Source organism: Salvelinus alpinus, chromosome 14 (genome assembly GCF_045679555.1).
Source record: "Salvelinus alpinus chromosome 14, SLU_Salpinus.1, whole genome shotgun sequence".
Taxonomy (NCBI): Eukaryota; Metazoa; Chordata; class Actinopteri; order Salmoniformes; family Salmonidae; genus Salvelinus; species Salvelinus alpinus.
In genome coordinates, this window is record NC_092099.1 from 36846544 (window position 1) to 36874081 (window position 27538).

At 40.4% G+C, this 27538-nt stretch overlaps 1 protein-coding gene across 1 annotated transcript in view; it reads left to right on the top strand.

Moving 5' to 3' along the window:
* The window catches only part of LOC139538882 (pre-mRNA-splicing factor CWC22 homolog), a 60028-nt gene that overhangs the window by 15242 nt on the left and 17248 nt on the right, over positions 1-27538 (top strand). Inside the window, exons 12-15 of the mRNA XM_071341403.1 lie at positions 2350-2412; positions 2758-2856; positions 3857-3941; positions 15670-15730. Of these exons, the coding sequence (XP_071197504.1) occupies positions 2350-2412; positions 2758-2856; positions 3857-3941; positions 15670-15730 (308 nt within the window). The remainder of the gene's footprint in view (positions 1-2349; positions 2413-2757; positions 2857-3856; positions 3942-15669; positions 15731-27538) is intronic.

The window sequence follows — 27538 nt, forward strand, 5'->3', positions numbered from 1 at the left end:
GAAATCCTGCAGCGCCCGCAAGGTCCCCCTGCTCAAGAAAGCACATATACATGCCCGTCTGAAGTTTGCCAATGAACATCTGAATGATTCAGAGGACAACTGGGTGAACGTGTTGTGGTCAGATGAGACCAAAATGGAGTTCTTTGGCATCAACCCAACTTGCCGTGTTTGGAGGAGGAGGAATGCTGCCTATGACCCCAAGAAACCATCCCCACCGTCAAACATGGAGGTGGAAACATTATGCTTTGGGGGTGTTTTTCTGCTAAAGGGACAGGACAACTTCACCGCATCAAAGGGACGATGGACGTGGCCATGTACCGTCAAATCTTGGGTGAAAACCTCCTTCCCTCAGCCAGGGTATTGAAAATGGGTCGTGGATGGGTATTCCAGCATGACAATGACCCAAAACACACGGCCAAGGCAACAAAGGAGTGGCTCAAGAAGAAGCACATTAAGGTCCTGGAGTGGCCTAGCCAGTCTCCAGACCTTAATCCCATAGAAAATCTGTGGAGGGAGCTGAAGGTTCGAGTTGCCAAACGTCAGCCTCAACCTTAATGACTTGAAGAAGATCTGCAAAGAGGAGTGGGACAAAATCCCTCCTGAGATGTGTGCAAACCTGGTGGCCAACTACAAGAAATGTCTGACCTCTGTGATTGCCAACAAGGGTTTTGCCACCAAGTACTAAGTCATGTTTTGCAGAGGGGTCAAATACTTATTTCCCTCATTAAAATGCAAATCAATTCATAACATTTTTGACATGCGTTTTTCTGGATTTTTTTGTTGATATTCTGTCTCTCACTGTTCAAATAAACCTACCATTAAAATTATAGACTGATCATTTCTTTGTCAGTGGGCAAACGTACAAAATCAGCAGGGGATCAAATACTTTTTTCCCTCACTGTAGGTCCCTAAGGGTTGGGGCTTATTATACAGATTTAGCTGGGGGTTTCCTCCCTTATCAGTCTCTCTGTAGATGTCCCAGTGTTGAATAATGTTCTCTTAGAAGAGAGAAATCACAGTCAGTCTCTATCTTTCTTGACCTCTCTCTCGAAGCTGGATATAGGCAGACTATCACATTCGACCATCTATCCTATTTAAAAAAGGACTGAAGACTGGTAAAGATCATTTGGTTCCATTTCAACATATTTATTAGTAAAACCAAAGTGCTATAACATAGATAAATTAAATCAAATAGCCTAGTACACACACCAAAACTTTCAAATGTTCAAATCATAAGACTATTGCACAGAAAAACTTGGATGGGTGCATCGCAAATTCAGAACTGCTGGACAGCAACAAAATAAATTAAAGCACTGATCATTGGGAAAGAGATCAGAATGACTGCTTAGGCTTGATTCATAAATTACATAGGTAGCCTTGACTACAATACTAAAACAATCCATATGTTAAAAGTCCTGATTAACATGACATCAATAACGCAGCCACATCCTGAGTCCCCTGTGCCGACACATTCACAAATCAAAAGGTGGTTTAATATTCAGTTTAAAAGCTCTGATGAAGGCCAAGAGAACAGGGCTTCGGACATCTTCCCAATTAAGAAGTCTAGTTTTGTTGGCTCCTTGAAGAGAACTAGGGCCTGTCACTCGCAGCCCACCTTTTCCAATGCATTGTTGAAAATTGTGCATTGAATTCTACTAGATGAAAAGCCAAAATGAGTATAACATCCTGGCATTTAAACCATACTCGATTTTAGAAATGTCACATACTATTATTAAACATTCTATTTTCGCATACTGAGAATGCGTGATTGCGTGGTTTCCCGCTATTCAATGATTTTGGTTGTGCATCCCAATATCTAATAGCTGAAATGACATCTGGGCATTTAAAGTATACTCTATTTTTTCCGCATACACAAACGGTCTACTGTTTAGGACTCATGTATGGATATTTGGACACAGTTTCTGTTTCGCTCGGTCGCTCTTTCAATATCCATCTCTGTCCATCTTTCTTTCTTGCTCTCTCTCTCAGCCTCTCTCTCTCCCTCGGTCTCATAATAGAGGGTTACATTTCCATACTGACATTAAAACTATGCCTCTGTTTCGCTATTTATTTATGTTTGTACAATTCAACAGAATAAGCATATTTTCTGTAGCTTCAGCACAGACAAACCTTTCCTAATTGAGAATCTATACAAGCATCCCTTCAGGGGGCAAAGCAATTGTCACATTAAGCCCTATAATGAATTGCATCTTAATACACAGTGCTTCTGTTTTTTATGGGTTATTACTTCTGATTGCGTCTCATTTGCAATAACTTTAATTGCTCTGAAATGTACTAATTGCGAACTAATGGTTGCTATTAAAAACAATGCTTCTGTCCATCTTGCAGATGTCTTTAAGATGGATCCAGACTTCTTGGAGAACGAGGAGAAGTACAAAGCAATTAAGAAGGGTGAGTTGATAGTTTGAGGGATCACACTGCCAATTAAATGCCTTAAGGTGAAGCAATAAGGCCATTCTTATTACAGTATACCGTTGAAATGAATGCTGTGTAAAGTGTAATGGATAAGTGGTTGTGGAGCCATGCTGCTACCTAGCTAGTGTTGCAGCTACCATAGAGTAGTCATTTTGTATTACCAAAACCAATTGAATTGCATTATACTGTCACAATGACATTGTTAACATATTGTGTTAACATATTGGGAGACATTTCAGTTCGTTGTTTTGTAAGAAAAATGTGGAAGGAAGTTATTGTTTTAAAGGTACAGTATACCATTTACCTGTCTTTTCCCCTCAGAGATCCTGGATGAGGGCAGCAGTGACTCTGGAGAAGACGTGGATGGAAGTGACGATGATGAAGATGATGGAGAAAAAGAGGGGGAAGAGGGCGGAGATGGTATATATGCATGTACTAGGGTCCATGTGACTCTTGATTGTGACAGTGACTGATTGATTGATGCCATTGATTACGCTTATTAGGCATATCCCTCATGAGCCAGTTCTTTCCACAGATCACAAGTCACATAGAATCGAAATAAGAAACAAACAACAGTAAACAGACAGACACCTGAACACACCTGAAAAGGTATAGATTAGGCTACATGTAACTTTTCACTGATGTTGCAGTAGGTATTCTGTGTCCTAACTGAGGGGGGGAGCACTTGGGGACAGTGTTGGTGGCCTCGGCCTTGGCTGTCCTCATTGGTCCCAGAGGTTATCTGTCCCAGAAATCTCATCCCCAGCGGCTCAGGACTGCAAAGGAAATGCACCACATACCAAGACCATTAGGAAGGAAGGAGTGGTCTGACTGCTCTGCTCCCCTTCTAGACAACCTGTCAGAACACTTCTGCACTACATCCATAAAGTACTCCTACTCTATAGACTTGTGTGACCCCACAGTTTCAATAAAATATGATATGCCACGTAGCAGACACTTATTCAAAGTGACTTCTACTACAGTGAGTGCAGTCTTTTTCAGTTTGTTTATTTGACCTTTATTTTCAAAGGGAGTCTCCATTGAGACCACGGTCTCTTTTACAAGGGAGCTCTGCATATACACAATTTACAATGTAAAATACAATATAATACACATTTTCAAGAAAAATATTCACATTTCGCTTCAAGGAGGTCCCCAATCAACATTTTGAACTACCCAAGAGCCATGTCTGTCATCTCTGTGGGCTAGTAGCACCATGCCACAGAACCACATTGTTCATTGCTAATCTGCTCAGCATTCTTCCTTCACTAACAATTTAAGAAGAGTTTAAATAACTCTCTGTAAAGAGTAAGTGAGACAGACTGACTGACCTCTGTTTGGAGACGGATATTATGACAAACTCGTGATGGTGCAACAATGAATACAACCCCTCCAACTATTGATTGTTTTCCTTTTATAGAAGCAGAGAAAGTCACCATCTTCGACCAGACGGAAGTCAACCTGGTCGCATTTCGCCGCACCATCTATCTCGCCATCCAGTCAAGGTGGGTACTATACTGTGTGTGTGTCCGCGCTGCCTGAATGCTGTTTTTCTGTCAAGAAAAGTAAACTAGAGCTGCTAATGCCAACAGAACGGGAACGTGCCCAAATTCAGGGATGTATTCAACAGAAATGGGGCAGTAGTAGACTTTTCCTCAGGGCTCAAATAAAACCCTAACCAGATGGCTGAACATCCCTCCATGTCCACTGCAGATAGAGAAGAGTGTAGAAGGATGCAGTTTATTTAAAGCTGTATTTTTATTAAGAACGCCCCCCCCCCCCCTAGTTTCATGAAAGTTTGATTTGCACACATTCATTGACATCAAATGTTTTAAATGGGTGAAAAAATGGGGAGGGGGGCATAATCTAGGTTTTATTGACTCTAGATAGAATAGAATTGCTGTTAAGGCTCGCGCAGAGCGCACCGAATGTGGATCTTGCATGCACTGTGTTTCAGGGACCACCCGCTGTAGACGTATGACTGCCGACATTTTTCATGCAATTCTACATGTAAAATTGGTGCACACGGTTTTTCGCAAATTACGTTCAGAGCTGCTAAGTACTCTGGGCCAGCAAACGCTATTTGTGTGTGAGCCCGTAGGGGGGCTGCAGCAGGTGGTGAAGTATTAATTAATGCACAGCAGCTGAGGTGAAGTCTACGATCAGAATGCACCATGCTTTAGTTTCATCATCATTTTGGGAGGTTTATCTCTAGTTGCGCTGGGTTCAGGCACGGCGCCAGGATGTTTTTGTCTCCCGGGGCTAAGGGCAAGCTTGATCAATACGTGGGGGGTGCTAAGAAAATGGTCGATTTTCATGACTTCAGAGTTATACGGAAGTTCTCGTTTTTTCAATAAAAGCAGATATGGCACACAGCACATTATATTTAAATGTAGTTTTTAATTGAATTTGGCCAAAGAATATTCAACAAAATCGCTATAAGCCTAATAGAAGTGACCACAAGGCAATGACAAAAACGTCTCACATGCTAAGACGTATTTTCCCCGGGTACACGCCCGGCACGAGCACGCAGCCAGGAATCAGATTGGGAACAGAATGGCTTGTTATTAACTTGTACATATTTCTTTGTTTAAAAATAAAAATAAATACTAAAATGCTTTAGGGGGCTTAACTGGGGATACGCAGATTTGTGACGGGGCTATATCCCTTCCTAGCCATGGTGTAGCGGCGTGCATGGCTGGGTTATTAGAGTACATCGTACAGGGATGCAAACTAGTCACCTTTCGTGGAGAAATTCGCCGTTTTGAATCCAAAATAGGTGACATGCGTGCTTCGTGTAGATCCGATGAGAAACGTTTCGGAAAGGAGGGGGCTTTGGATCACTACTGGCTGTAGTAAGCGAGTGATGCGCGTTTGGAGCAATACTGGCTGTATCCAAGGTTCAGCCAATCGTTCACATAACAACAGAATGCAGCGCAGCATATTCTGTTGAATGTTGAACGAGAGAAGAGAACCAATTTACTAGTTACAGCATCAGCGCGCGCTCTGGAAAGACCGGAAAGGCAGCTTGCCAGTTACAGCAGCGCGTCCCCTGAAAGATAACGAAGAGGTAACGTTAGGTGAGAAGCCTGACCACGGAGTTGGGGGTGAGAAGTTGATGAAGCATACTTCATGAGCTGTAACCGAAACAACTGGCATTTGGAAAGTTTGAGGTGAGGGAGAAAGTGTGGTGGAACAAGTATTGTTAGCATTGTTAAGAAGCTTGCTAATTGGATGGAATTCTCCGTTAGCTAGCCAGAGAAATATTGAGCAACATTAGCCAATTTATCTGATCAAATTATTGAGTTTATGAGAATTAGCTGGCTAATAATGTCACACAGCTAACGTAAACTCGTACATCGCCTTGGTCTGTACAATTTCCCTTATTTTAGCACCCCAAAAACGTAATACTTCCAGATCAATTGTAATGTCAATACCATTGTAAAGCACAATTTCTCCCCTTTCCAACATAATCAATTACATGACTTAAACGCTGCCAGTTTCTGCATAATTCAAGCAGGCAATGAGCCCCGTCGTCTCTTTTTAAAAATGGCGGGTGGGGAAGCGAAACTAATGCGTGATAGTGAGAAGTTGTAGGAAAATTGCTTTTTTCCCCCACTTGATCTGTCCAACTTATCACCTTATCGCCTCAAAAATGTAAATAAAACACTATAAAGAGTTTATATAATGTGTCATTACATACCTATTTGAAGGTTTGTGTCGAATTTAAATCCTGTTTTTAGGGCGGTGCTAAAGTGATCTTAGAAGTAAACAGCGGCTTTGAGAATGATGATCGCATGCAATGATGGCGCAAAAAATGACTAGGTATCCCCCCTTACCCCCGTCACTGTCCATTTCTTGTTTTTAAACGATGAGAGAAGTGCTACACCTGGTGGAGAGAGATTGTAAGACAGAAATAGTTGCTTTATGCGTCCTGTACATTACGACATGACACGTCACGATGTAACGGAGGGTCTGTTTTTTTTACTTTTCTCCAATACTATAGAGCCATTACCATGTCGATCAACACTTGAATAGAAACCTAGTTCACACCCCCGATTTTGAAGTCAACACAGTCGCTACAGTTCCATTAGTTTTCTTTGTAGTCTCATTTGAATGTTGTGGTTGCGCACATTTGTACGGAATGGGGTGAGTTTACGTTAACGTTACAACATCAGATGAGCTAACATTCATAACCTAACCAATTCGCAATAGTATTAACTACTCCTTGCGTTCCTCAAGTTATAACGTGTTAGTTGCTTCCCGGACCCTGGCAATCTGTGAAATGTTAACTATCTAACCACTATCTGTTAACTAATGTTTTCCTGGCAATCTGTGAAATGTTAACTATCTAACCACTATCTGTTAACTAATGTTTTCCCTCTACAGAATGTGGTTAATTTCCAGAATGAGAGAATTAGGTGAAAATGAGGCGTTGCTTGTTAAACAAGTGGATTCAGGGATCATGTGTACTCTAGCTGGAGCTGGGCCTGGCTTAAGCTGGATGCCACTATAGAGGTGAAAGGAACACCACACACTTTCCCTCTTTTTCACTTTTTAAATACAGTGGATGAAAATGAGTATGCTAGGTGTACTCTGCCTGAAAGAGATCAGTTATGCCAACAAACGGAATCATGCTCTGCTGGCACATTGTAGAACAGATGTCCACAGGCAGAAAGTGTACAATGTAGTACTGTGCAGTGTAGGCCAAAGATATTGCTTTTGTTGTGTTGAATTTGACAGTAACACTTGTGTGTGAGTGAGCGGGGATTATAAAATGTTTTACTCAGTCAATGTTTTTTTTGCACACATGTAGCCATGTGCACTTGATCGATGTCTACTACGGTGGCCACTATAATGGAGCAAAAATAGAATGCCTGTTTGTTTCATTCGATTTCTTCTTTTAAGATGTGTTTTTCCCAAGTGCAATATTTAGATGTGTGTGTGTGTGGTCACAAGCGCTCTATTATAAAGGCTGTCATGGCTAACTGCAATTTTAGTGTAATGTTTTTTCTCAAGAGTGTCATTTGCAGTAAAGTCTAGGCAGCAAATAACATTAGGTTCACATTAGGTTACATTAACAACTTTTTATTTTACACACAGAGACTGATCATATAGATCATTTTCTTTGTTTAATTAGTTAACCTGCATTTCCCCCTAGCAGGGATTTTTTTTCTTGCATGTTTCAGTGCAAAAAAAAGTGTCACCTTTTTTGGCCCTCACAAGTTTGCGTCCCTGATCGTAACAACATTGGTCCAGGTAGTCCTTCACAGTTGCTTCCATTTGCTGCCTAATGAATGAACCCTGGTCATAGAGTGCAAAGAGAACAGTAACCGTTGTGGGCTTTTCTGCCTACATTCTTCTTCTCTAAAGCTGAGCTGGTCTTTTTCCAGCTGGTGTAGGTTGTAGGAAGGAGAGCACAGAGCAGATAACCATTCACTTACTGTCAGATGAAGTAGGTAGGTGGAAGGAAGGTACTACAGAGCCATTCACTTGTCTATCAGACAGTCTGCCTCGCGGCCGTTCAGGGACCAGTCAGATGTTAATGATGCTGAAAGCTCTTCTCTTTTAAACCCTTTTAGATAAGCGGTTATGCATGTGTGCAGTCGATTTTGAATCTTGTTTCTGAAAGAATGTCTTCAGGCCACCAATAGTCATAGCCAGAGTATTTGTATGTATCTTATGTATGTACACAGTGTAGGCCTATTTGTATTACATGTTTGCATACTGCATAGCATTAGCATGTTTGCATAGCATTTTGACGTAAACATTTGGCGTATCTGTCAGTCCTTCTATTGAAGGTTAGTTGTTTGACTTAGCCTAGTTGTTTGTGTCACATTTCCCATTATTTTCCATTCTACTCAAGTTGTTTCCATTGACCGGCCTGTCTGTTTTATTGTGATAGTCTGTAATTAAAAGATTAGCAGGACCCCAGAGAGGAGACAGAAAACACCCAGACCGTACTCAATCTGAAAGGCTGTGGTAGAGATGTGGTCCGCCTCCTTAGCCTTTTCACATTATTGTGCTGACCTGAATCGAACTGGGCCGGCTTGGTTATTTTCCTTTCATATTGGCCTTTACAGCACGGTTCAAGCAACTATGGTGAATGTGTAGCAAGGCCAGCCCCTTACAACTGGGCTTGGATGAGCTGGGTTTGGGTCTGTAGTGGGGTTGGATAGGCTGTTGGTTGACCAAGATTTTTTTTAGTCGAGCAGTGCAAAATATATAATTTTTTATCATGGCACTCGAGACACCAGTCATTTGGGCCTGTCTCAGTGGAATAATCCATTGAGGAGGCCACGGAGTTGCCACTGTCCAAGAATATTGGGATTGTGGCTAAGATGCACAAGGCACGTCTCCAGAATGCGCACTCCCGCCATTTCGTGCGCATTCATTGTTTCATAACTTCATTGTGTGAATTGTTTGCCCTCTGATTGGTAGTCTATCAATTCCCCATTACATACAGTACCAGTCAAAAGTTTAAACACACCTTTTCTTTATTTTTACTATTTTCTACATTGTAGAATAATAGTGAAGACATCAAAACTATGACATAACACATACATATCTTTGGTTCCTACATGATTCTATAAAACAAATTAGAATAATATTTTAGATTCTTCAAAGTAGCCACCCTTTGCATTGATGACAGCTTTGCACACTCTTGGCATTCTCTCAATCAGCTTCACCTGGAATGCTTTTCCAACCGTCTTGAAGGAGTTCCCACATATGCTGAGAACTTGTTGGCTGCTTTTCCTTCAGTCTGCGGTCCAACTCATCCCAAGCCATCTCAATTGGGTTGAGGTCGGGTGATTGTGGAGGCCAGGTCATCTGATGCAGCACTCCATCACTCTCCTTCTTAATCAAATAGCCCTTACACAGCCTGGAAGTGTGTTGGGTCATTGTTCTGATGAAAAACAAATGATAGTCCCACTAAGCGCAAACCAGATGGGATGGTGTATCACTGCAGAATGCTGTTGGTTAAATGTGCCTTGAATAAATCACTGACAGTGTCATCAGCAAAGCACCCCCATACCATCACACGACCTCCATGCTTCACGGTGGGAACCACACATGCAGAGATCATCCGTTCACCTACTCTGCGTCTCACAAAGACACGGCGATTGGAACCAAAAATCTCATATTTGGACTCATCAGACCAAAGGACAGATTTCTACTGGTCTAATGTCCATTGCTTGTTTTGGCCCAAGCAAGTCTCTTCTTATTTGTGTCCTGTAGTAGTGGTTTCTTTGCAGCAATTTGACCATGAAGGCCTGATTCACGCCGTCTCCTCTGAACAGTTGATGTTGAGATGTGTCGGTTACTTGAACTCTGTGAAGCATTTATTTGGGCTGCAATCTGAGGTGCAGATAACTAATGAACTTATCCTCTGCAGCAGAGGTAACTCAGGGTCTTCCTTTCCTGTGGCAGTCCTCATGAGAGTCAGTTTCCGTCATAGCGCTTGATGGTTTTTGCGACTGCACTTGAAGAAACTTTCAAAGTTCTTGAAATGTTTCGCATTGACTGACCTTCATATCTTAAAGTATTGATTGACTGTCGTTTCTCTTTGCTTATTTGAGCTGTTCTTGCCATAATATGGACTTGGTCTTTTACCAAATAGGGTTATCTTCTGTATACCAACCCTACCTTGTCACAACACAACTGATTGTCTAAAATGCATTAAGAGGGAAAGAATTTCAACAAATTAACTTTTAACAAGGCACACCTGTTAACCTGTCTAGCGGAACCCCTCGCCAACAGCCAATGAAATTGCAGGGCGCCAAATACAAATCAACAGAAATATCATAAATCAAATTTCTCAAACATACAAGTATTAGGCACCATTTTAAAGATAGAATTCTCTTTAATCCAGCCACATTGTCTGATTTCAAAAATGCTTTACAGCGAAAGCTCCACAAACGATTATGTTAGGTCACCACCAAGTCACAGGAAAAACCCAGCCAGGATTGATATGATAACAGCCAGTGAAAGTGCAGGGTGCCAAATTCAAACAACAGAAATCTCATAATTAAAAATCCTCAAACATACATACCATTTTAAAGGTAATCTTGTTGTTAATCTCACCAAAGTGTCCGATTTCAAATAGGCTTTACAGCGAAAAAAACACAAACGATTATGTTAGGTCACCGCCAAGTCACAGAAAAATTCTGCCATTTTTCCAGCCATAGAGAGGAGTCACAAAAAGCACAAATAGAGATAAAATTAATCTTCATCAGATGACACTCATAGGACTTCATGTTACACAATACATATATGTTTTGTTCGATAAAGTGCATATTTATATTTTTAAAAACTCAGTATACATTGGCGCGTTAATTCACTAGTTCCAAAAACATCCGGTGATATTGCAGAGAGCCACATCATTTTACAGAAATACTCATTATAAATGTCGATGAAAATACAATTGTTAGAACATGGAAATATATACACACTTCTCCTTAATGCAACCGCTGTGTCAGATTAAAAAAAAACTTTACGGAAAAAGCAAACCATGCAATAATCTGAGTACAGCTTTCAGACAACAAAGCAGCCAAAAGATATCCGCCATATTGGGTAGTCAACAGAAGTCAGAAATAGCATTATAAATATTCACTTACCTTTGATGATCTTCATCAGAATGCACTCTCAGGAATCCCAGTTCCACATTAAATGTTTGATTTAGTTCGATAATGTCCATCATTTATGTCCAAAGAGCTACTTTTGTTAGCACGTTTGGTAAACAAATCCAAAGTCATGAAGTGCGTTCCCTAGTTGCAGACGAAATGTCAAAATGTTCCGTTACTGTCCGTAGAAACTTGTCAAACAAGTTTCTGAAGACGGTTGACATCTAGTGGAAGCCTTAGGAAGTGCAACATAACCCATATCCCACTGTGTATTCAATAGGGGCTGGGTTGAAAATCGACCAACCTCAGATTTCCCACTTCCTGTTTGGATTTCATCTCAGGTTTTTGCCTGCCATATGAGGTCTGTTATACTCACAGACATAATTCAAACAGTTTTAGAAACTTCAGAGTGTTTTCTATCCAATACTAATAATAATATGCATATATTAGCAACTGGGACTGAGGAGCAGGCCGTTTACTCTGGGCACCTCTGGGCACCTTTCATCCAAGCTACTCAATACTGCCCCTGCAGCCATAAGAAGTTAATGCAACCACTGTGTCAGATTTCAAAAACACTTTACGGAAAAAACATAATCTGAGAACGGCGCTCAGAGCCCAAACCAGCCAAAAGAAATATCCGCCATGTTGCGCAGTCAACATTAGTCATAATAGCATTCTAAATATTCACTTACCTTTGATCTTCATCAGAATGCACTCCCAGGAATCGCAGTTCCACAATAAATGTTTGTTTTGTTCGATAAATGGACATAAATGATGGACATTATGTCAAATAGCTTCTTTTGTTAGGGCGTTTGGTATACAAATCCAAAAGCGCGTTCAGGTCCAGTCGGACGAAAAGTTCAAAAAGTTATATTACAGGTCGAAGAAACTTGTCAAACTAAGTATAGAATCAATATTTAGGATGTTTTTATCATAAATGTTCAATAATGTTCCAACCGGAGAATTCCATTGTCTGTGGCAGACCCCTTAGTCAAACAGCTCCCATCCGGCCCCCTTCACATGAGAAGCCTGAAACAACGTTCTAAAGACAGTTGAGATCTAGTGGAAGCCTTAGGAAGTGCAACATAACCCATATCCCACTGTGAATTCGATAGGGACTGAGTTCAAAAACTACAAACCTCAGATTTCACATCATTCAAACAGTTTTAGAAACTTCAGAGTGTTTTCTATATTAGCATCTGGGACTGAGTAGGATGCAGTTCACTCTGGGCGCGCTATTAATCCAAAAGTGAAAATGCTGCCCCCTATCCCAAAGAAGTTAATTGAAATGCATTCTAGGTGACTACGTCATGAAGCTGGTTGAGAGAATGCGAAGAGTGTGCAAAGCTGTCATCAAGGCAAAGGGTGGCTACTTTGAAGAATCTAAAATATATTTTGGTTTGTTTAACCCTTTTTTGGTTTCTACATGATTCCATATCTGTTATTTCATAGTTTTGATGCCGTCACTATCATTCTAAAATGTAAAAATAAAGAAAAACCCTTGAATGAGTAGGTGTGTCAACTTTTGACTGGTGCTACAGTTGAAGTTTACATACACTTTAGCCAAATGCATTTTAACTCAGTTTTTCACAATTCCTGACATTTAATCCTAGTAAAAATTATCTGTCTTAGGTCAGTTAGGATCACCACTTTATTTAAGAATGTGAAATGTCAGAATAATAGTAGAGAGAAAGATTTATTTCAGCTTTTATTTCTTTCATCACATTCCCAGAGGGTCAGAAGTTTACATACACTCAATTAGTATTTGGTAGCATTTCCTTAAAAATGTTTACCTTGGGTCAAACGTTTTGGGTAGCTTCCCACAATAAGTTGGGTGAATTTTAGCCCATTCCTCCTGACAGAGCTGGTGTAACTGAGTCAGGTTTGTAGGCCTCCTTGCTCGCACATGCTTTTTCAGTTCTGCCCACAAATGTTCTATAGGATGGAGGTCAGGGTTTCGTGATGGCCACTCCAATACCTTGACTTTGTTGTCTTTAAGCCATTTTGCCACAACTTTGGAAGTATGCTTGGGGTCATTGTTCATTTGGAAGACCCATTTGCGACCAAGCTTTAACTTCCTGACTGATGTCTTGAATATATCGACATAGTTTTCCGTCCTAATGATGCCATCTATTTTGTGAAGTGCATCAGACCCTCCTGCAGCAAAGCACCCCCACAACATGATGCTGCCACCCCCATGCTTCACGGTTGGGATGGTGTTCTGTGAAAAAATGTATTTCTCAAGAGTATTTTATATTATATTGCTAGCACTAGTTTTGGGCTGACCCAGTTGATAGTTGATAAAAATATTATCAAGTTGGTTGTAGACTGGCTACGCATGGCCTATGTGATTTATAGGATATTTATTTTTATCAGGATAATTTCTACCTGCAAGCTGCAGTGTTTTTATTTATTTTTATTTAACCGTTATATTTTACAAGATAAGTTGACTGACAACACATTCTCATTTACAGCAATGGCCTGGGGAATAGTTACAAGGGACAGGAGGGGGGATGAATGAGCCAATTGTAAGCTTATTTGTTTGTGTAGTCTATTTTAACATGGTTGGCAATAAGCTACTTTTAGATTTGTATAATTTTCATTTAGATAGAATGTAGATTAACCACAGACAATGATTTTGAGAAGACTGTTAAAAATGAAATAAAACTGTTCCACGAAAACGTGCATATGAAAATCAAAAGTGGCCCGCAAATCATAGGAAATGGTAAGATAAATTGCCAATTACCGCAACTTCAGAAGCGTAACTGCAGAATCTGCAAAGGCCAGCAGGAGGAGGAGGATCGTAAAGTTCTTTTAATTTTTATTTTGGTTAGACCATCTCGATCTCTGGCTCACTCTTGAGTCAGTTTGTTTTAATTATTTAATCAAACATTGTGCTTAAAGCATCAGACAAACTCAGTACATGTAGTTAATTTTATTCAAACACATGTGTGTCTATATATGGAAAAATACACATTTTACAATTTTAACCAATCGATTGGTCAAAAAAAGACTACTTTCGGTCGAACAAGTAAAAACAAAAGTCTATAGTTTGAGAAGGTTATCTGCTCCGCTGCTAGAAAAGGCAAAAGCACCAACCTGGAGAAGTAAGGGGCTAAGCTTTAGAAACACTGATAAGTAACCACAGGAAATAACATTAGGCCTTGCGCGCTCCTCTTTTTCTTCTACAGAAACATGAATATAGCCTGTATGATGCATATCCTTCTGCATAATTTACACACGGATCAGTGTCGGCTTCCAAACGAGTTTCTACAAATCTTCCTTCGTAAATGGGATAGTCACATGTATTGAATAAGGATACATAACATTCACTGCCTGGGATTATCCAATCTCTGTTTTAACACCGCCCAATCAGAATTCCCCTGTCTAGTCATGGTAAAAAAAAAAACATTTACATTTGAGTCATTTAGCAGACACTTATCCAGTGACTGCATACATTTTCATTCGTTCTGGTCCCCCGTGGGAATCAAACCCACAACCCTGGCTTTGCAAGTGCCATGCTATACCATCTGAGCGACACGGTCAGGACAGTTTTTAGTGTTGTGTGAATTTTGGTCCAGACGTTGTGGATCAACACTGTTGGCTCAGCAGTGTGTCGGTCTGTGTCAGCAGTTTTGGCAGCTATAGAAGAGAAATGTCTGAATTAAATGAAGTCCGTGGTGTCCACCACAGTTTTACACCATGTCTGAATGAAATGAGAACTCCATGGTGTCCACCACAGTTTTACACCATGTCTGAATGAAATGAGAAGTCCATGGTGTCCACCACAGTTTTACACCATGTCTGAATGAAATGAGAAGTCCATGGTGTCCACCACAGTTTTACACCATATCTGAATGAAATGAGAAGTCCATGGTGTCCACCACAGTTTTACACCATGTCTGAATGAAATGAGAAGTCCATGGTGTCCACCACAGTTTTACACCATGTCTGAATGAAATGAGAAGTCCATGGTGTCCACCACAGTTTTACACCATGTCTGAATGAAATGAGAAGTCCATGGTGTCCACCACAGTTTTACACCATGTCTGAATGAAATGAGAAGTCCATGGTGTCCACCACAGTTTTACACCATGTCTGAATGAAATGAGAAGTCCATGGTGTCCACCACAGTTTTACACCATGTCTGAATGAAATGAGAACTCCATGGTGTTCACCACAGTTTTACACCATGTCTGAATGAAATGAGAACTCCATGGTGTTCACCACAGTTTTATACCATGTCTGCAGGATGCAGTCCTGCCTGCTTCCTAAATGGAGCTGTTGGGTGGAATTTTCCAAAGTGATCACACTCAAATAAGTAATCTGCCCCATGTTAGTTTATGGATATATAAACTCCACTAAATGGGTACTGAACGTACTTCTAAAATATACATGAGGACATATAGACTTATTTTTTTGTGTGATAATTTTGGAACATTTCATCACAGAGCAAGTTGTTACCTTGCCTCGTGCCCAGACACTATGTCCTCGTCCATATGACTTAATAAAGCTGTTTGACAGTTGATTATGCAAACTTATGCACTCATAGGATAATTATTATGAAGTGATGACGAATTATGAATAAATGTTTCTCTTCTTTCAACAGTTTGGATTTTGAGGAGTGTGCCCACAAGTTGATCAAGATGGACTTTCCTGACAGCCAAACAGTAGGTTACAATACTTATTCTCCCAGTACCCTTCCACCAGTGTACTTTTCCCTAGCTGCCAGCCTGCCATGTCATGCCCATCTAATCTAAAGAGCTTCCAAAGCCTTTTATCTGAACCCTGACCGTCATCTAAATATTTGTTTCTGGTCTCCTGGGTTGTTGGATTCTTCCAAGTCACTCGGGAAGCATTTGTCATCTTAATTTCCTTGTTTTGCAGCTTTACACAGCCCAAATAACGCCCTCATTTAGGAACTGGGTGTACTCCACAATGATTTAAATGATCAAATTGAAATAAACATTGTAATAAACAAGCGCTATATATTTTTCTGTAGAAATTCAGTAGTAGGCAGAGGAGGTTTATAGGCATCCTACACACTAAAGCACCTACACCTTTTATGTATGGAAGCATATCTTCTGAGTTCACCTTTTTAATGCACCTACAACTTTTATGTTTCAAAACCGGTGTTGAGATTTTTAACTGCCTATGCTTTACAATGCCTTCAGAAAGTATTCATACCCCTTGAATTATTCCACATTTTGTTGTGTTACAGCCTGAATTCAAAATTGATTAAATATATTTTTTTCTCACCTGTCTATACACAATACCCCATGACAATGTGAAAACATGTTTTTAGACATGTTGGCAAATTTGTTTAAAAAGAAATGCATAAATATCAAATTTTCATAAGTAATCACACCCCTTTGCTGTGACACCAAATAGGGCTGGGCGATATGGCCAACATGTCAGATCCCGATATAGCACATTTTCTGTAAATTCAATTAATAAATAGTTTATATAAAATGATTACATGTAAAGGCCTATTTCTTATTACATTTTGAATTATACTCAACAAATAAAAGGTACTTACTCATATTTGATTATTTATCCTTTTATTTAGAACCTTTGTGCAAATGTTCAATTAAGCATGTTATAAAATATGAATATATAAAATCTAAAAAGGTAAATAGAAAACACTTCAACTATAGTTGCATTCAAAATAAATATAGGCCTAAAATAAGTAAATGTATATATATTATGAAAAAATATTGTGTGTGTATATATACATACATATACACACACACACAGTTGAAGTCGGAAGTTTACATACACCTTAGCCAAATACATTTAATCTCAGTTTTTCACAATTCCTGACATTTAATCCTAGTAAAAACTCCCTATCTTAGGTCAGTTAGGATCACCACATTTTAAGAATGTGAAATGTCAGAATAATAGTAGAGAGAGTGATTTATTTCAGCTTTTATTTCTTTCATCACATTCCCAGTGGGTCAGACATTTACATAGTAGGATTGTAGGATTGCCTTCAAATTGTTTAACTTGGGTCAAATGTTTCGGGTAGCCTTCCAAAAGCTTCCCACAATAAGTTGGGTGAATTTTGGCCCATTCCTCCTGACAGAGCTGGTGTAACTGAGTCAGGATTGTAGGCCTCCTTGCTCGCACACACTTTTTCAGTTCTGCACACACATTTTCTATGGGCTTGAGGTCAGGGCTTTGTGATGGCCACTCCAATACCTTGACTTTGTTGTCCTTAAGCCATTTTGCCACAACTTTGGAAGTATGCTTGGGGTCATTGTTCATTTGGAAGACCCATTTGCGAACAAGCTTTAACTTCCTGACTGATGTCTTGATGTTGCTTCAATATATCCATATAATTTTCTACCTCATGAAGCCATCTATTTTGTGAAGTGCACCAGGCCCTCCTGCAGCAAATCACCCCCACAACATGATGCTGCCACCCCCGTGCTTCACGGTTGGGATGGAGTTCTTCGACTTGCAAGCCTCCCCCTTTTTCCTCCAAACATAACGATGGTTATTATGGCCAAACAGTTCTGTTTTTGTTTCATCAGACGAGAGGACATTTCTCCAAAAAGTATGATCTGTGTCCCCATGTGCAGTTGCAAACCGTAGTCTGGCCAAACTTAGCAACCGGCCATGAAGGACGGTCAGGGAGGTGTCCAAGAACACAATGACCACTCTGACAAAACTACAGCGTTCCTTGGCTGAGATGGGAGAACTCTCAGAAGGACAACAGTCTCGATAGCACCAATCAGGGCTTTATTGGAGAGTGGCCAGATGGAAGCCACTCCTGAGAAAAAGGCACATGACAGCCTGTCTGTCTGTTGTTTACAAATAGGCATGTGAAAGATTCTGAGCGCGTAAGGTGAAAGATTCTGTGGTCTGATGAGACAAAAATCGAACTCTTTGGCCAAAGCACTATGTCTAGAGAAAACCAAGCACAGCTCATCACATGTAACACCATCCCTACCATGAAGCATGGTGGTGCTTCAGAGTGCAAACGACCTTAGACTGGGGGCGAAGATTCACATTCCAACAGGACAATGATCCCAAGCATACAGCCAAAGCAATGCTGGAATGGCTTCAGAACAATAATGTGAAAGTCCTTGAGTGGCCCAGCCAAAGCCCGGACTTGAATCCCATTGAAAATCTGTGGAAAGACTTGAAGATTGCTGACATCTAACTTAACAGAGCTTGAAAAAATCTCCAAGGAAGAATGGGAGAAAAGCTGGTAGACATACCCAGAACGACTCAAAGCTGTAATCGCTGCCAAAGGTGTGGATACTTACGTAAATGAGATTTCTGTATTACATTTTCAATAAATGTTAGCACTTTCATTATTGGAATTGTGTGTAGAAAAAATATATATTTAATACATCATGCTGTAATACAACAACATGTGCAATTAAGTCAAGGAGTATGAATACTCTCTGAAGGCGCACTGTATGTTACCTTTAATAGCTGTACGATAGGTCGTGTTTCTTCTAGTAGCCTGCCAACATTACATACGTTTGTGGGTAGAAATAATATTATGTGATCACTCATTTACCTGTACTCTGCAATACATTGGTGTCTTATGCAATTCCATAAGAAATGGATTGAAAATACAGCTATGATGTGTAAGTAAATAGTGTAGCTAAGACAATATACCCAGCCATCTTTGATATATGTCTTTTCCCTGCTGTATTAAGGAATCGCTTAGGCTTAGATCACGTGTACATTGTGTCATATAGCCACGGGGTCAGCAGTTGTATAACACATCAAATTGCTGCTTTTGTGAGCGTGCTACTAAGTAGGTCACTTTTAACATTTAAAAAAATCAGTGTGCCCATCGTCTAGTTTTTTTTGTGGCAGGAGAGCGTCTGACAGAGCTTAATCTGGTAGTGGCTGTATTATATAGCTATATGGCTATTCTTGGGCGTGGCATTTCTTGAGCTCATGCAGATGATTGACATACTAGACTATTTGGTTCACGGTATTTGAATTAACATGTTCTCTGAACCTATAGCTGTGTTTTGTTCATGGCTTCTACATCATGACCTTATAATTGATTCCAAAATACATGCCGAGGTGTTCCAAAACACATCATTGTGAGATGAGCACAGAGTAAGGAACTGTCAGTTTCCTCACAGCTGTCATCCAGACCTTAATTGTAACTGTTTACTGGCCACTTGGTCCAGCTCAGACTGTACAGCCACAGTCATTACCTGGATAATTAAGATAATAGGCTACTATACTGTAACATTTGTAGAGACAATTAGAGACAATTTACTCTTCCCTTTCCTGTCCCACTCCTCCTTCCTTACATATTTATCTTGCTCACTCTTTCGTGCTCACTTTATCTCTTTTTCACGCTCACCTACTATCCTTCCCCCTAGCTCTCTGTTACCATATCAGTCACAGATAATTAGAGATGGAAGAAGATTGAGAAAGGTCTTTGTTAAAGTGAGGAGTGACTGTAATGAGTACTGATGGACTATGATTAAACAACCAGGTCCTGTCTGTCTGAAATACAAGGTCATTAGAGGGGGGGGGGGCAGAGCTTTGGCCGCTCTATATCCTGGATTCAGATTAAGCCTACTCCTGGGAAAGAAGCCCTTTAAATTAGGATTTTCCACTGAGCATGCTTTTTAGTCCAGGACTATGCTTAATCTGGGTCCACTGAATTACTTTTACTCCTCTGTCAATGTTAAGTATACTGTCATGGCTGGGGTGAGTTTATAAGTGACCGACCGGCTCGATTCGGTCTTATTTAGGAACATTTGAAATTGTGTTTTTTACATTGGATAAAAGTAGAGACTCATAGCTAGAAATTGTATATCATACACTACAGTTGAGGAACAATAGAAAAGTAATTCTGCTTTGAAAGTTGATAAACTTGTAACCTCACTTTTGAGAAAATGGCATTTGAATGTTTTGGTACACCTACTGGAGAGCTCTTCTTTGTCTACACCATTCAGCATCGTTCACACCCTCTCTTAACTTCTCTGGGGCAGGTGGGACGCAAACGTCCCACCGGCCAATAGCCAGGGAAAATACAGCGCGCCATATTCAAATAACATGATATAAAAATCAAACTTTCATTAAATCACACATGTAAGATACCAAATTAAAGCTACACTCATTGTGAATCCAGCCAACATGTCAGATTTCAAAAAAGCTTTTCGGCGAAAGCATAAGATGCTATTATCTGATGATAGCACAAAAGTAAACAAAGAGAGAAGCATATTTCATCACTGCAAGCACGACACAAAACGCAGAAATAAAATATAAATCATGCCTTACCTTTGACGAAATTCTTTTGTTGGCACTCCAATATGTCCCATAAACACACACATGGTCCTTTGTTCGATTAATTCCGTCGATATATATCCAAAATGTCAATTTATTTGGACCGTTTCATCCAGAAAAACAGCTTCCAACTTTCGCCAAGTCACTACAAAATATATCAAAAGTTACATGTAAACTTTACCAAAACATTTCAAACTACTTTGGTAATACAGCGTTAGGTATTTTTAAACGTTAATAATCGATCAATTTGAAGACGGGATGATCTGTGTTCAATACAAAAAGAAAACAATCTGACGAAACTTTTTTCGTAACGTGACTCTCTCAAAATATTTACTTCATGTGACCCTCATTTACGATAGCCCTACTTCTTCACTACACAAAGGAATAACCTCAACCGATTTCCAAGGACTGGTGACATCCAGTGGAAGCGGTAGGATCTGCAAGCAAGTCCATTAGAAATCTGGTGTCTCTAAAAAAACTCATTGAAAAGACAGTGACATCAAAAAAATACAAATTCTGAATGGTTTGTCCTCAGGGTTTTGCCTGCTACATAAGTTCTGTTATTCTCACAGACATGATTCAAACAGTTTTAGAGACTTCAGAGTGTTTTCTATCCAAATCTACTAATAATATGCATATCTTATATTCTGGGGATGAGTAGCAAGCAGTTGAATTTTGGCATGCTATTTTTCCCGAAAGTGAAAATGCTGCCCCCTGCCCTCAAGCATTTAAGGTTTAGCCCCACATATCTCTTTAAGGATTTGCGTGGGAGGCCGAAGAGTAGGGTTGATCTGAACGTTCTGTCCTAACAACACCAGTCAAACACCCAAGCTAACTGACTAACGTTGGCTAGCTTGCTAGCTCCTTCCAGACACAAATGAGAGAACAGCTCACTCTGACCATTTTACACACCCATGCAGAGCTGGTTAGCTTCTTATGGCTGCAATCCCGGTAACCGGATCGATATGACAAAAACAAACAAAAAAGTGCAGGGCGCCAAATTCAAAAAAATATATAAAAAGAAATCTCAATTAAAATTCCTCAGACATTCATGTGTTTTATATCATTTTAAAGGTAATCTTGTTGTTAATCCCACCAAAGGGTCTGATTTCAAATAGGCTTTTCAGCGAAAGCACTACAAACGATTGTTAGGTCACCACACAACCACAACAAGCACAGCCATTTTTTCCAGCGAAAGATAGCTTTCACAAAAACCAGAAATGGAGATAAAATGAATCACTAACCTTTGATTATTTTCATCAGATGACACTCATAGGACTTCATGTTACACAATACATGCATGTTTTGTTTGATTAAGTTCATATTTATATAAAAAAATCAGAGTTTACATTGACGCGTTAGATTCACTAGTTGCAAAAACATCAAGTGACTGCATAGCCACATCGTTTCAACAGAAATACTCATCATAAATATAGATGATAATACAAGTTATACACATGGAATTATAGATATACCTCTCCTTAATGCAACCGCTGTGTCAGATTTTAAAAAAACTTTACGGAAAAATAAACCATGCAATAATCTGAGACGGAGCTCAGAACAATAGCCAAATTAGCCGCCATGTTGGACTCAACAGAAACCAGAAAATACATGATAAATGTTTCCTTACCTTTGATGAATTCATCAGAATGCAGTCCTAGGAATCCCAGGTCCGTTAATGTCCGTTATTTATGTCAAATTAGCTACTTTGGACATGTTTACCAAACGCCAAACCCAAAGCGCATCCACTATAACGTGACGAAATGTCCAAAAGTTCCATTACAGTCAGTAGAAACATGTCAAACGATGTACTGAATCAATCTTTAGAATGTTGTTAACATACATCTTGAATAACGTTCCAACCGGAGAATTTCATCGACTTCAGTTGACCGATGGAACGGAGCTGACTCTCACGTGAACGCGCGTGTTCAATGCGTGATCACCTCCTGCCAGAGCTCACTAATTCCTGTCTCCTTCGGCCCCCCTTCACATTAGATTCTTCAGACAAAGTTCTATTGACATCTAGTGGAAGCCGTAGGAAGTGACAACTCATCAATATCTCTCTGTGATTTCAATGAGAGCTTGTTTGAAAATTATCACCCCCAGAAAAAATACAAACAGGAAGTGGAACTTCTCAGGTTTTTGCCTGCCATGTGAGTTCTGTTATACTCACAGACATAATTCAAACAGTTTTAGAAACTTCAGAGTGTTTTCTATCCAATATGAATAATAATATGCATATATTAGCAACTGGGAATGGGGAGCAGGCCGTTTAATATGGGCACCTCTGTGCACCTTTCATCCAAGCTACTCAATACTGCCCCTGCAGCCATAAGAAGTTAAGACATGTAGCAAGCTAAACCACGAACCATAATCCCAACTCATAATGTTACTACCCTGCATGAATCTGCAGGTAGCAAACCAACCAGGTTCAATGTTAGCTAGCTAACATTAGGCTATAACTAGCAAAGCAAATGGCTCTGAGATACGAATAATATTACTACACAGATCATACACGTAATGTTAGGTAGCGATCGAGCCAGCCATAGCTAGCTAACAGTACACTTTAACTTCAAATGAAAACGACTTTCTGACAGAATTAGAAACGTGTAATATTTGAAAATGTAGCTATATCCCTCTCTCACAGATGCCATGGTTGCCCTTAGTTTGAAGATGTAATCCTGAGACAGGTGTTTTCTCCATCTCCTTAGCTATCATACTCTAATTCCACCAGGCCTTCCACTGACTTCAAAACTCCTCCAGAAAGTGGAGAGCAACACTTAAGCAGTTCTACTAAGTGATATATATTTTTTTTTAAAGCCGCATTAGAAAGGATTACCTAGACATACTGACAAGCTCAAATAGACAGAAGCATGCTACATGGCAGACCAATCCAAACTCATCTCTCGGCATGTCCAGCCAATCCATTATCTCAGCCAATCATGGCTAGCGGGACGGATGCTTTCTTTTTCCATGACTAAACCAACTAGGCTGGTAATTTAACAATTGTATTCATATTTACAGATGGCATACAAGTTTAAGGCACATGTTCCAGAAGGCATTTCTGCCTAAACGTTTATTTGTATTTTTTAGTTTACGTTCAAATGCCTTTCCTGTGAAGCATCCTCCCATAACTAGATATTAGCCTACATTACTGCACAGGCCATTGGCCGTTTAACTACACTTTAATCTACACAGCATCTATCTATAGTGTATTCAGAAACCCACACCTCTTGACCTTTTCCACATTTTGTTGTGTTACAGCCTGAATTTCAAATGGATTAAATTTAGATGTTGTGTCACTGATCTACACACAGTACCCCATAATGTCAGTGGCTTTCTTTTTAGGAATGTTTACAAATTAATTCAATTTAAAGCTGACATGTCTTGAGTCAAGTTTTATCCTGTTTGCAATAAAGTAATACTGCAAAAAAAATGTGACAAAGAAATAGGATAAAAAATAAAAGGATAAAAAAATAGGATAGAAAATTAAAGGAATAGAGCTAAGCAAAGGGCAAAAATCTAGAGGGAAAACTTGGTTGTGTGCTTTCCAACAGTCACCGGGAGACAAATTCACCTTTCAGCAGGACAATTACCTAAAACAAAAGGCTGAATATACACTAGAGTTGCTTACCAAGACGGCAACTACACAGAACTTGAGTTATTGTTTTAAAGAATGGGCAAATAATGTACAGTCAAGGTGTGCAAAGCTCTTAGCCTTACCCAGAAAGCTGTAATCGCTGCCAAAGGTGATTTTAACATGAATTGACTCAAGGTGTTAAATACTTATCTAATCAAGTACTGTATTAGTGTTTTATATTCAATAATTTTGTGTAGATTGTTAACTAAAAATGACAAATCAATTTTCATCCCACTTTGTAACACAACAACATTTGGATAAGTCAATGTGTGTGAATACTTTTTGAAGGCACTGTATCTATTTTACCCAATGGATTTCTGTTAAGATAATTAGTCTCCTCTGAGGCAAGAAACATTAATAGGAGTTTAGATTTGTCTGATTTCGTATAATATATTAATAGTGTGGATAATGTGAACATATTAGGATTATGACACATTCACACAGTTTTATTCATTTATATAAGGTGTGATATCCCAAATTTGACACCCTAGGCTACATCTTGGGGCTGGATTGGCCTATATGACGCAGTCACACAGCCTATTATTCATAAATTTCTATGAGGTGTGATTGTGTGAACTGTAAAGTAGACTTAATAAAGAAGATGGGCTGTGTGGACGGCTAGCAGCGCTACCATCACTGTCTACTAGTCTGGCAATGTGATTATTGTCCTTGTCAGCAGTGAGAGAGAGAGAACACATCACTGTAAGGGGAGTGAGAGTGAAGAATGAATCAGTCGGTTCCACTCTCGTTATTCACAGCACATCTGCTTGCCTCTCCATGACTCACCATGCTAGTTTGGTTTGCTAGAAAAATTAAAGATTGATAAAGCAGGACAGATAAATCTCAGCCAATATTTCAGTGATCTTTAATATTAGATATTTTTTTTTTTAAGTTACATTTTACTGGTTCATACCCGTATGGAATGCTTAGCTACTACCCATAGTAGTAGCTAAGCACACCAATGTTGTTAGTTTACAGTCTTTCAGCTGCAGAGCCTCTGAGATTGTCTAGGGATGGTGTTATAAATTATATGCTGTTGTATTTAAGAGTGTAGGAGTTGTTTCATCTTTAGAATCCAGGACATATGAAGGAATGTACTTTCATTTACCGAACCCTATGTGGATTGAAATATTTATTTCCTATTTTTCAAAGTCATTTCTTGACTCAATATGGGTTAATTCTTTGACAAACCTTTTACTGGAAGTTGTCTCTCTCCTTGGAATTATTTGTTAAGTATTCAGCCTCCTGTAATGCAGCCGCATGGAGTGAGACCCTTCTGGCAGAGGGAAGCCCATAGAAATATAATTATAAGAACAGGAATGTCTGTCCCATGGTGGCGGGAGATGCATTAGCACAGCAGCGGTCCTTTGGGGAAGGGGGAAGATGGATGGAAGGAGGAAAGGAGAGGGGGAGATAGAAGGGCTTCGTCTGCCCGTGAAGCTATCTATCCAGTGCTAAGAGCATTCAGAGGACAGCCTGTTTGTTTGCCTGCTTTCAGGTTTTCACACTAAGTAATGTGACTGTCTATGACACCATATGTGTTGAAGTGGCCCTGGGTGTTCAAGCTAGTCAAGGCAAAGCAAGACTCATATTCGAGACGGCTCTGAAATTATTCTTGTTGAATGCTTTTTATTATTCCATATGGAATTCCAGCTGCTGATGGGTAGCGAGCTAGTAGTTCTGTCAGTGTCAATCACATTCCCTGTGCTCCTCAACCTAGGCTAGGTCTCCTCAGCCTGCAGCTTCTTGTCCCTGAGCCAAAGGTTAGTGTTGGGCTCCTCTCTCTCACACACACCAGATGGGAAAGGACAGTACATGCTGTAAGGGAAGAGAATGTCACCCATCCTGCCTGTATAGCCCCAGCCTGCCTATATAGCCCCAGCCTGCATCCCCCTCCTGAGACTATAGGCCCTGACGACCACAGAGAGATGGCATGACATTATGTCCTGTGAAGGCTGCTACACTGCACCCACACAGCCACAGATACCCCAGGTGCTGCCGGAGGAATGGTGTAGGGTGTGGGCCTAATGCTGCTGGGAAACATGTAAACCCCACGCTTCCTTTACGGCCCAGCCCAAAGTAATACCATTGTCATACCAGGGTACTATACCCATTCAGCTCGCAGGTATTGATGTCTTTCCCTGCCCTTAGACTGCTTTCATGGTAAGGAAAAAGCATGTAATCATAGAACTACACTACATGACCAAAAGTATGTGGACACCGGCTCGTCGAACATCTCATTCCAAAATCAAGGGAATTAATATGGAGTTGGTCCCCCTTTGCTGCTATAGCAGCCTCCACTTGTCTGGGAAGGTTTTGCACTAGATGTTGCTGCGGGGACTTGCTGCCATTCAGTCATGAGCATTAGTGAGGTTGGGCACTGATGTTGTGCGATTAACTCTGGCTCTCAGTCGGCATTCCAATTCATCCCAAAAGTGTCCGATGGGGTTGAGGTCAGGGCTCTGTGCAGGCCAGTCAAGTTCTTCCACACTAATCTCGACAAACCATTTCTGTATGGACCTCGCTTTGGTCACGGGGGCATTGTCATGCTGAAACAGGAAAGGGCCTTCCCCAAACTGTTCCCAGAAAGTTGGAAGCACAAAATTGTCTAGAATGTCATTGTATGCTTTAGCGTTAAGATTTCCCTTCACTGGAAATAAGGGGCCTAGCCCGAACCATGAAAAACAGCCCCAGACCATTATTCTTCCTCCACCAAACTTTACAGTTGGCACTATGCATTTGGGCAGGTAGCGTTCTCCTGGCATCCGCCAAATCCAGATTCGTACGTCGGACTGCCAGATGGGGAAGTGGGATTCATCACTCCAGAGAATGCGTTTCCACTGCTCCAGAGTCCAATGGTGGCAAGCTTTACACCACTCCAGCCGACGCTTGGCATTGCGCGTGGTGATCTTAGGCTTGTGTGCGGCTGCTCGGCCATGGAAACCCATTTCATGAAGCTCCCAGCAAACGATTCTTGTGCTTACGTTGCTTCCAGAGGCAGTTTGGAACTCGGGAGGTAGTGTTGCAACCGAGGACAGACAATTTTTACGTGCTTCAGCACTTTGTGGCTAAGCCATTGTTGCTCCTAGACGTTTCCACTTCACAATAACAGCACTTACAGTTGACCGGGGGAAACTTTAGCAGGGCAGTCATTATTCAGACAGAGTTGTTGGAAAGGTGGCATCCTATGACGGTGCATCTTTGAAAGTCACCTGAGCTCTTCAGTAAGGCCATTCTTCTGCCAATGTTTGACTATGGAGATTGCATGTCTGTGCTCGATTGTTATACATCTGTCAGCAACAGGTGTGGCTGAAATAGCCTAATCCACTCATTTGAAGTGGTGTCCACATAGTTTTGAATATATATAGTGTATTTCTATATGGTTCTATGTCTATGCATGTAATCCTCACACTTCCTATGGAGCCTAGAGTAGCATAATAATACCAGAGTAATACTCACCCAGATGCACGGACTCAGGGAGTGTCAGCGACGTGGGTTTCTGCACCCACAGCCAGGTGGACAGGGGTACACACAGAGATCCTATAATTCACATATATTCTAT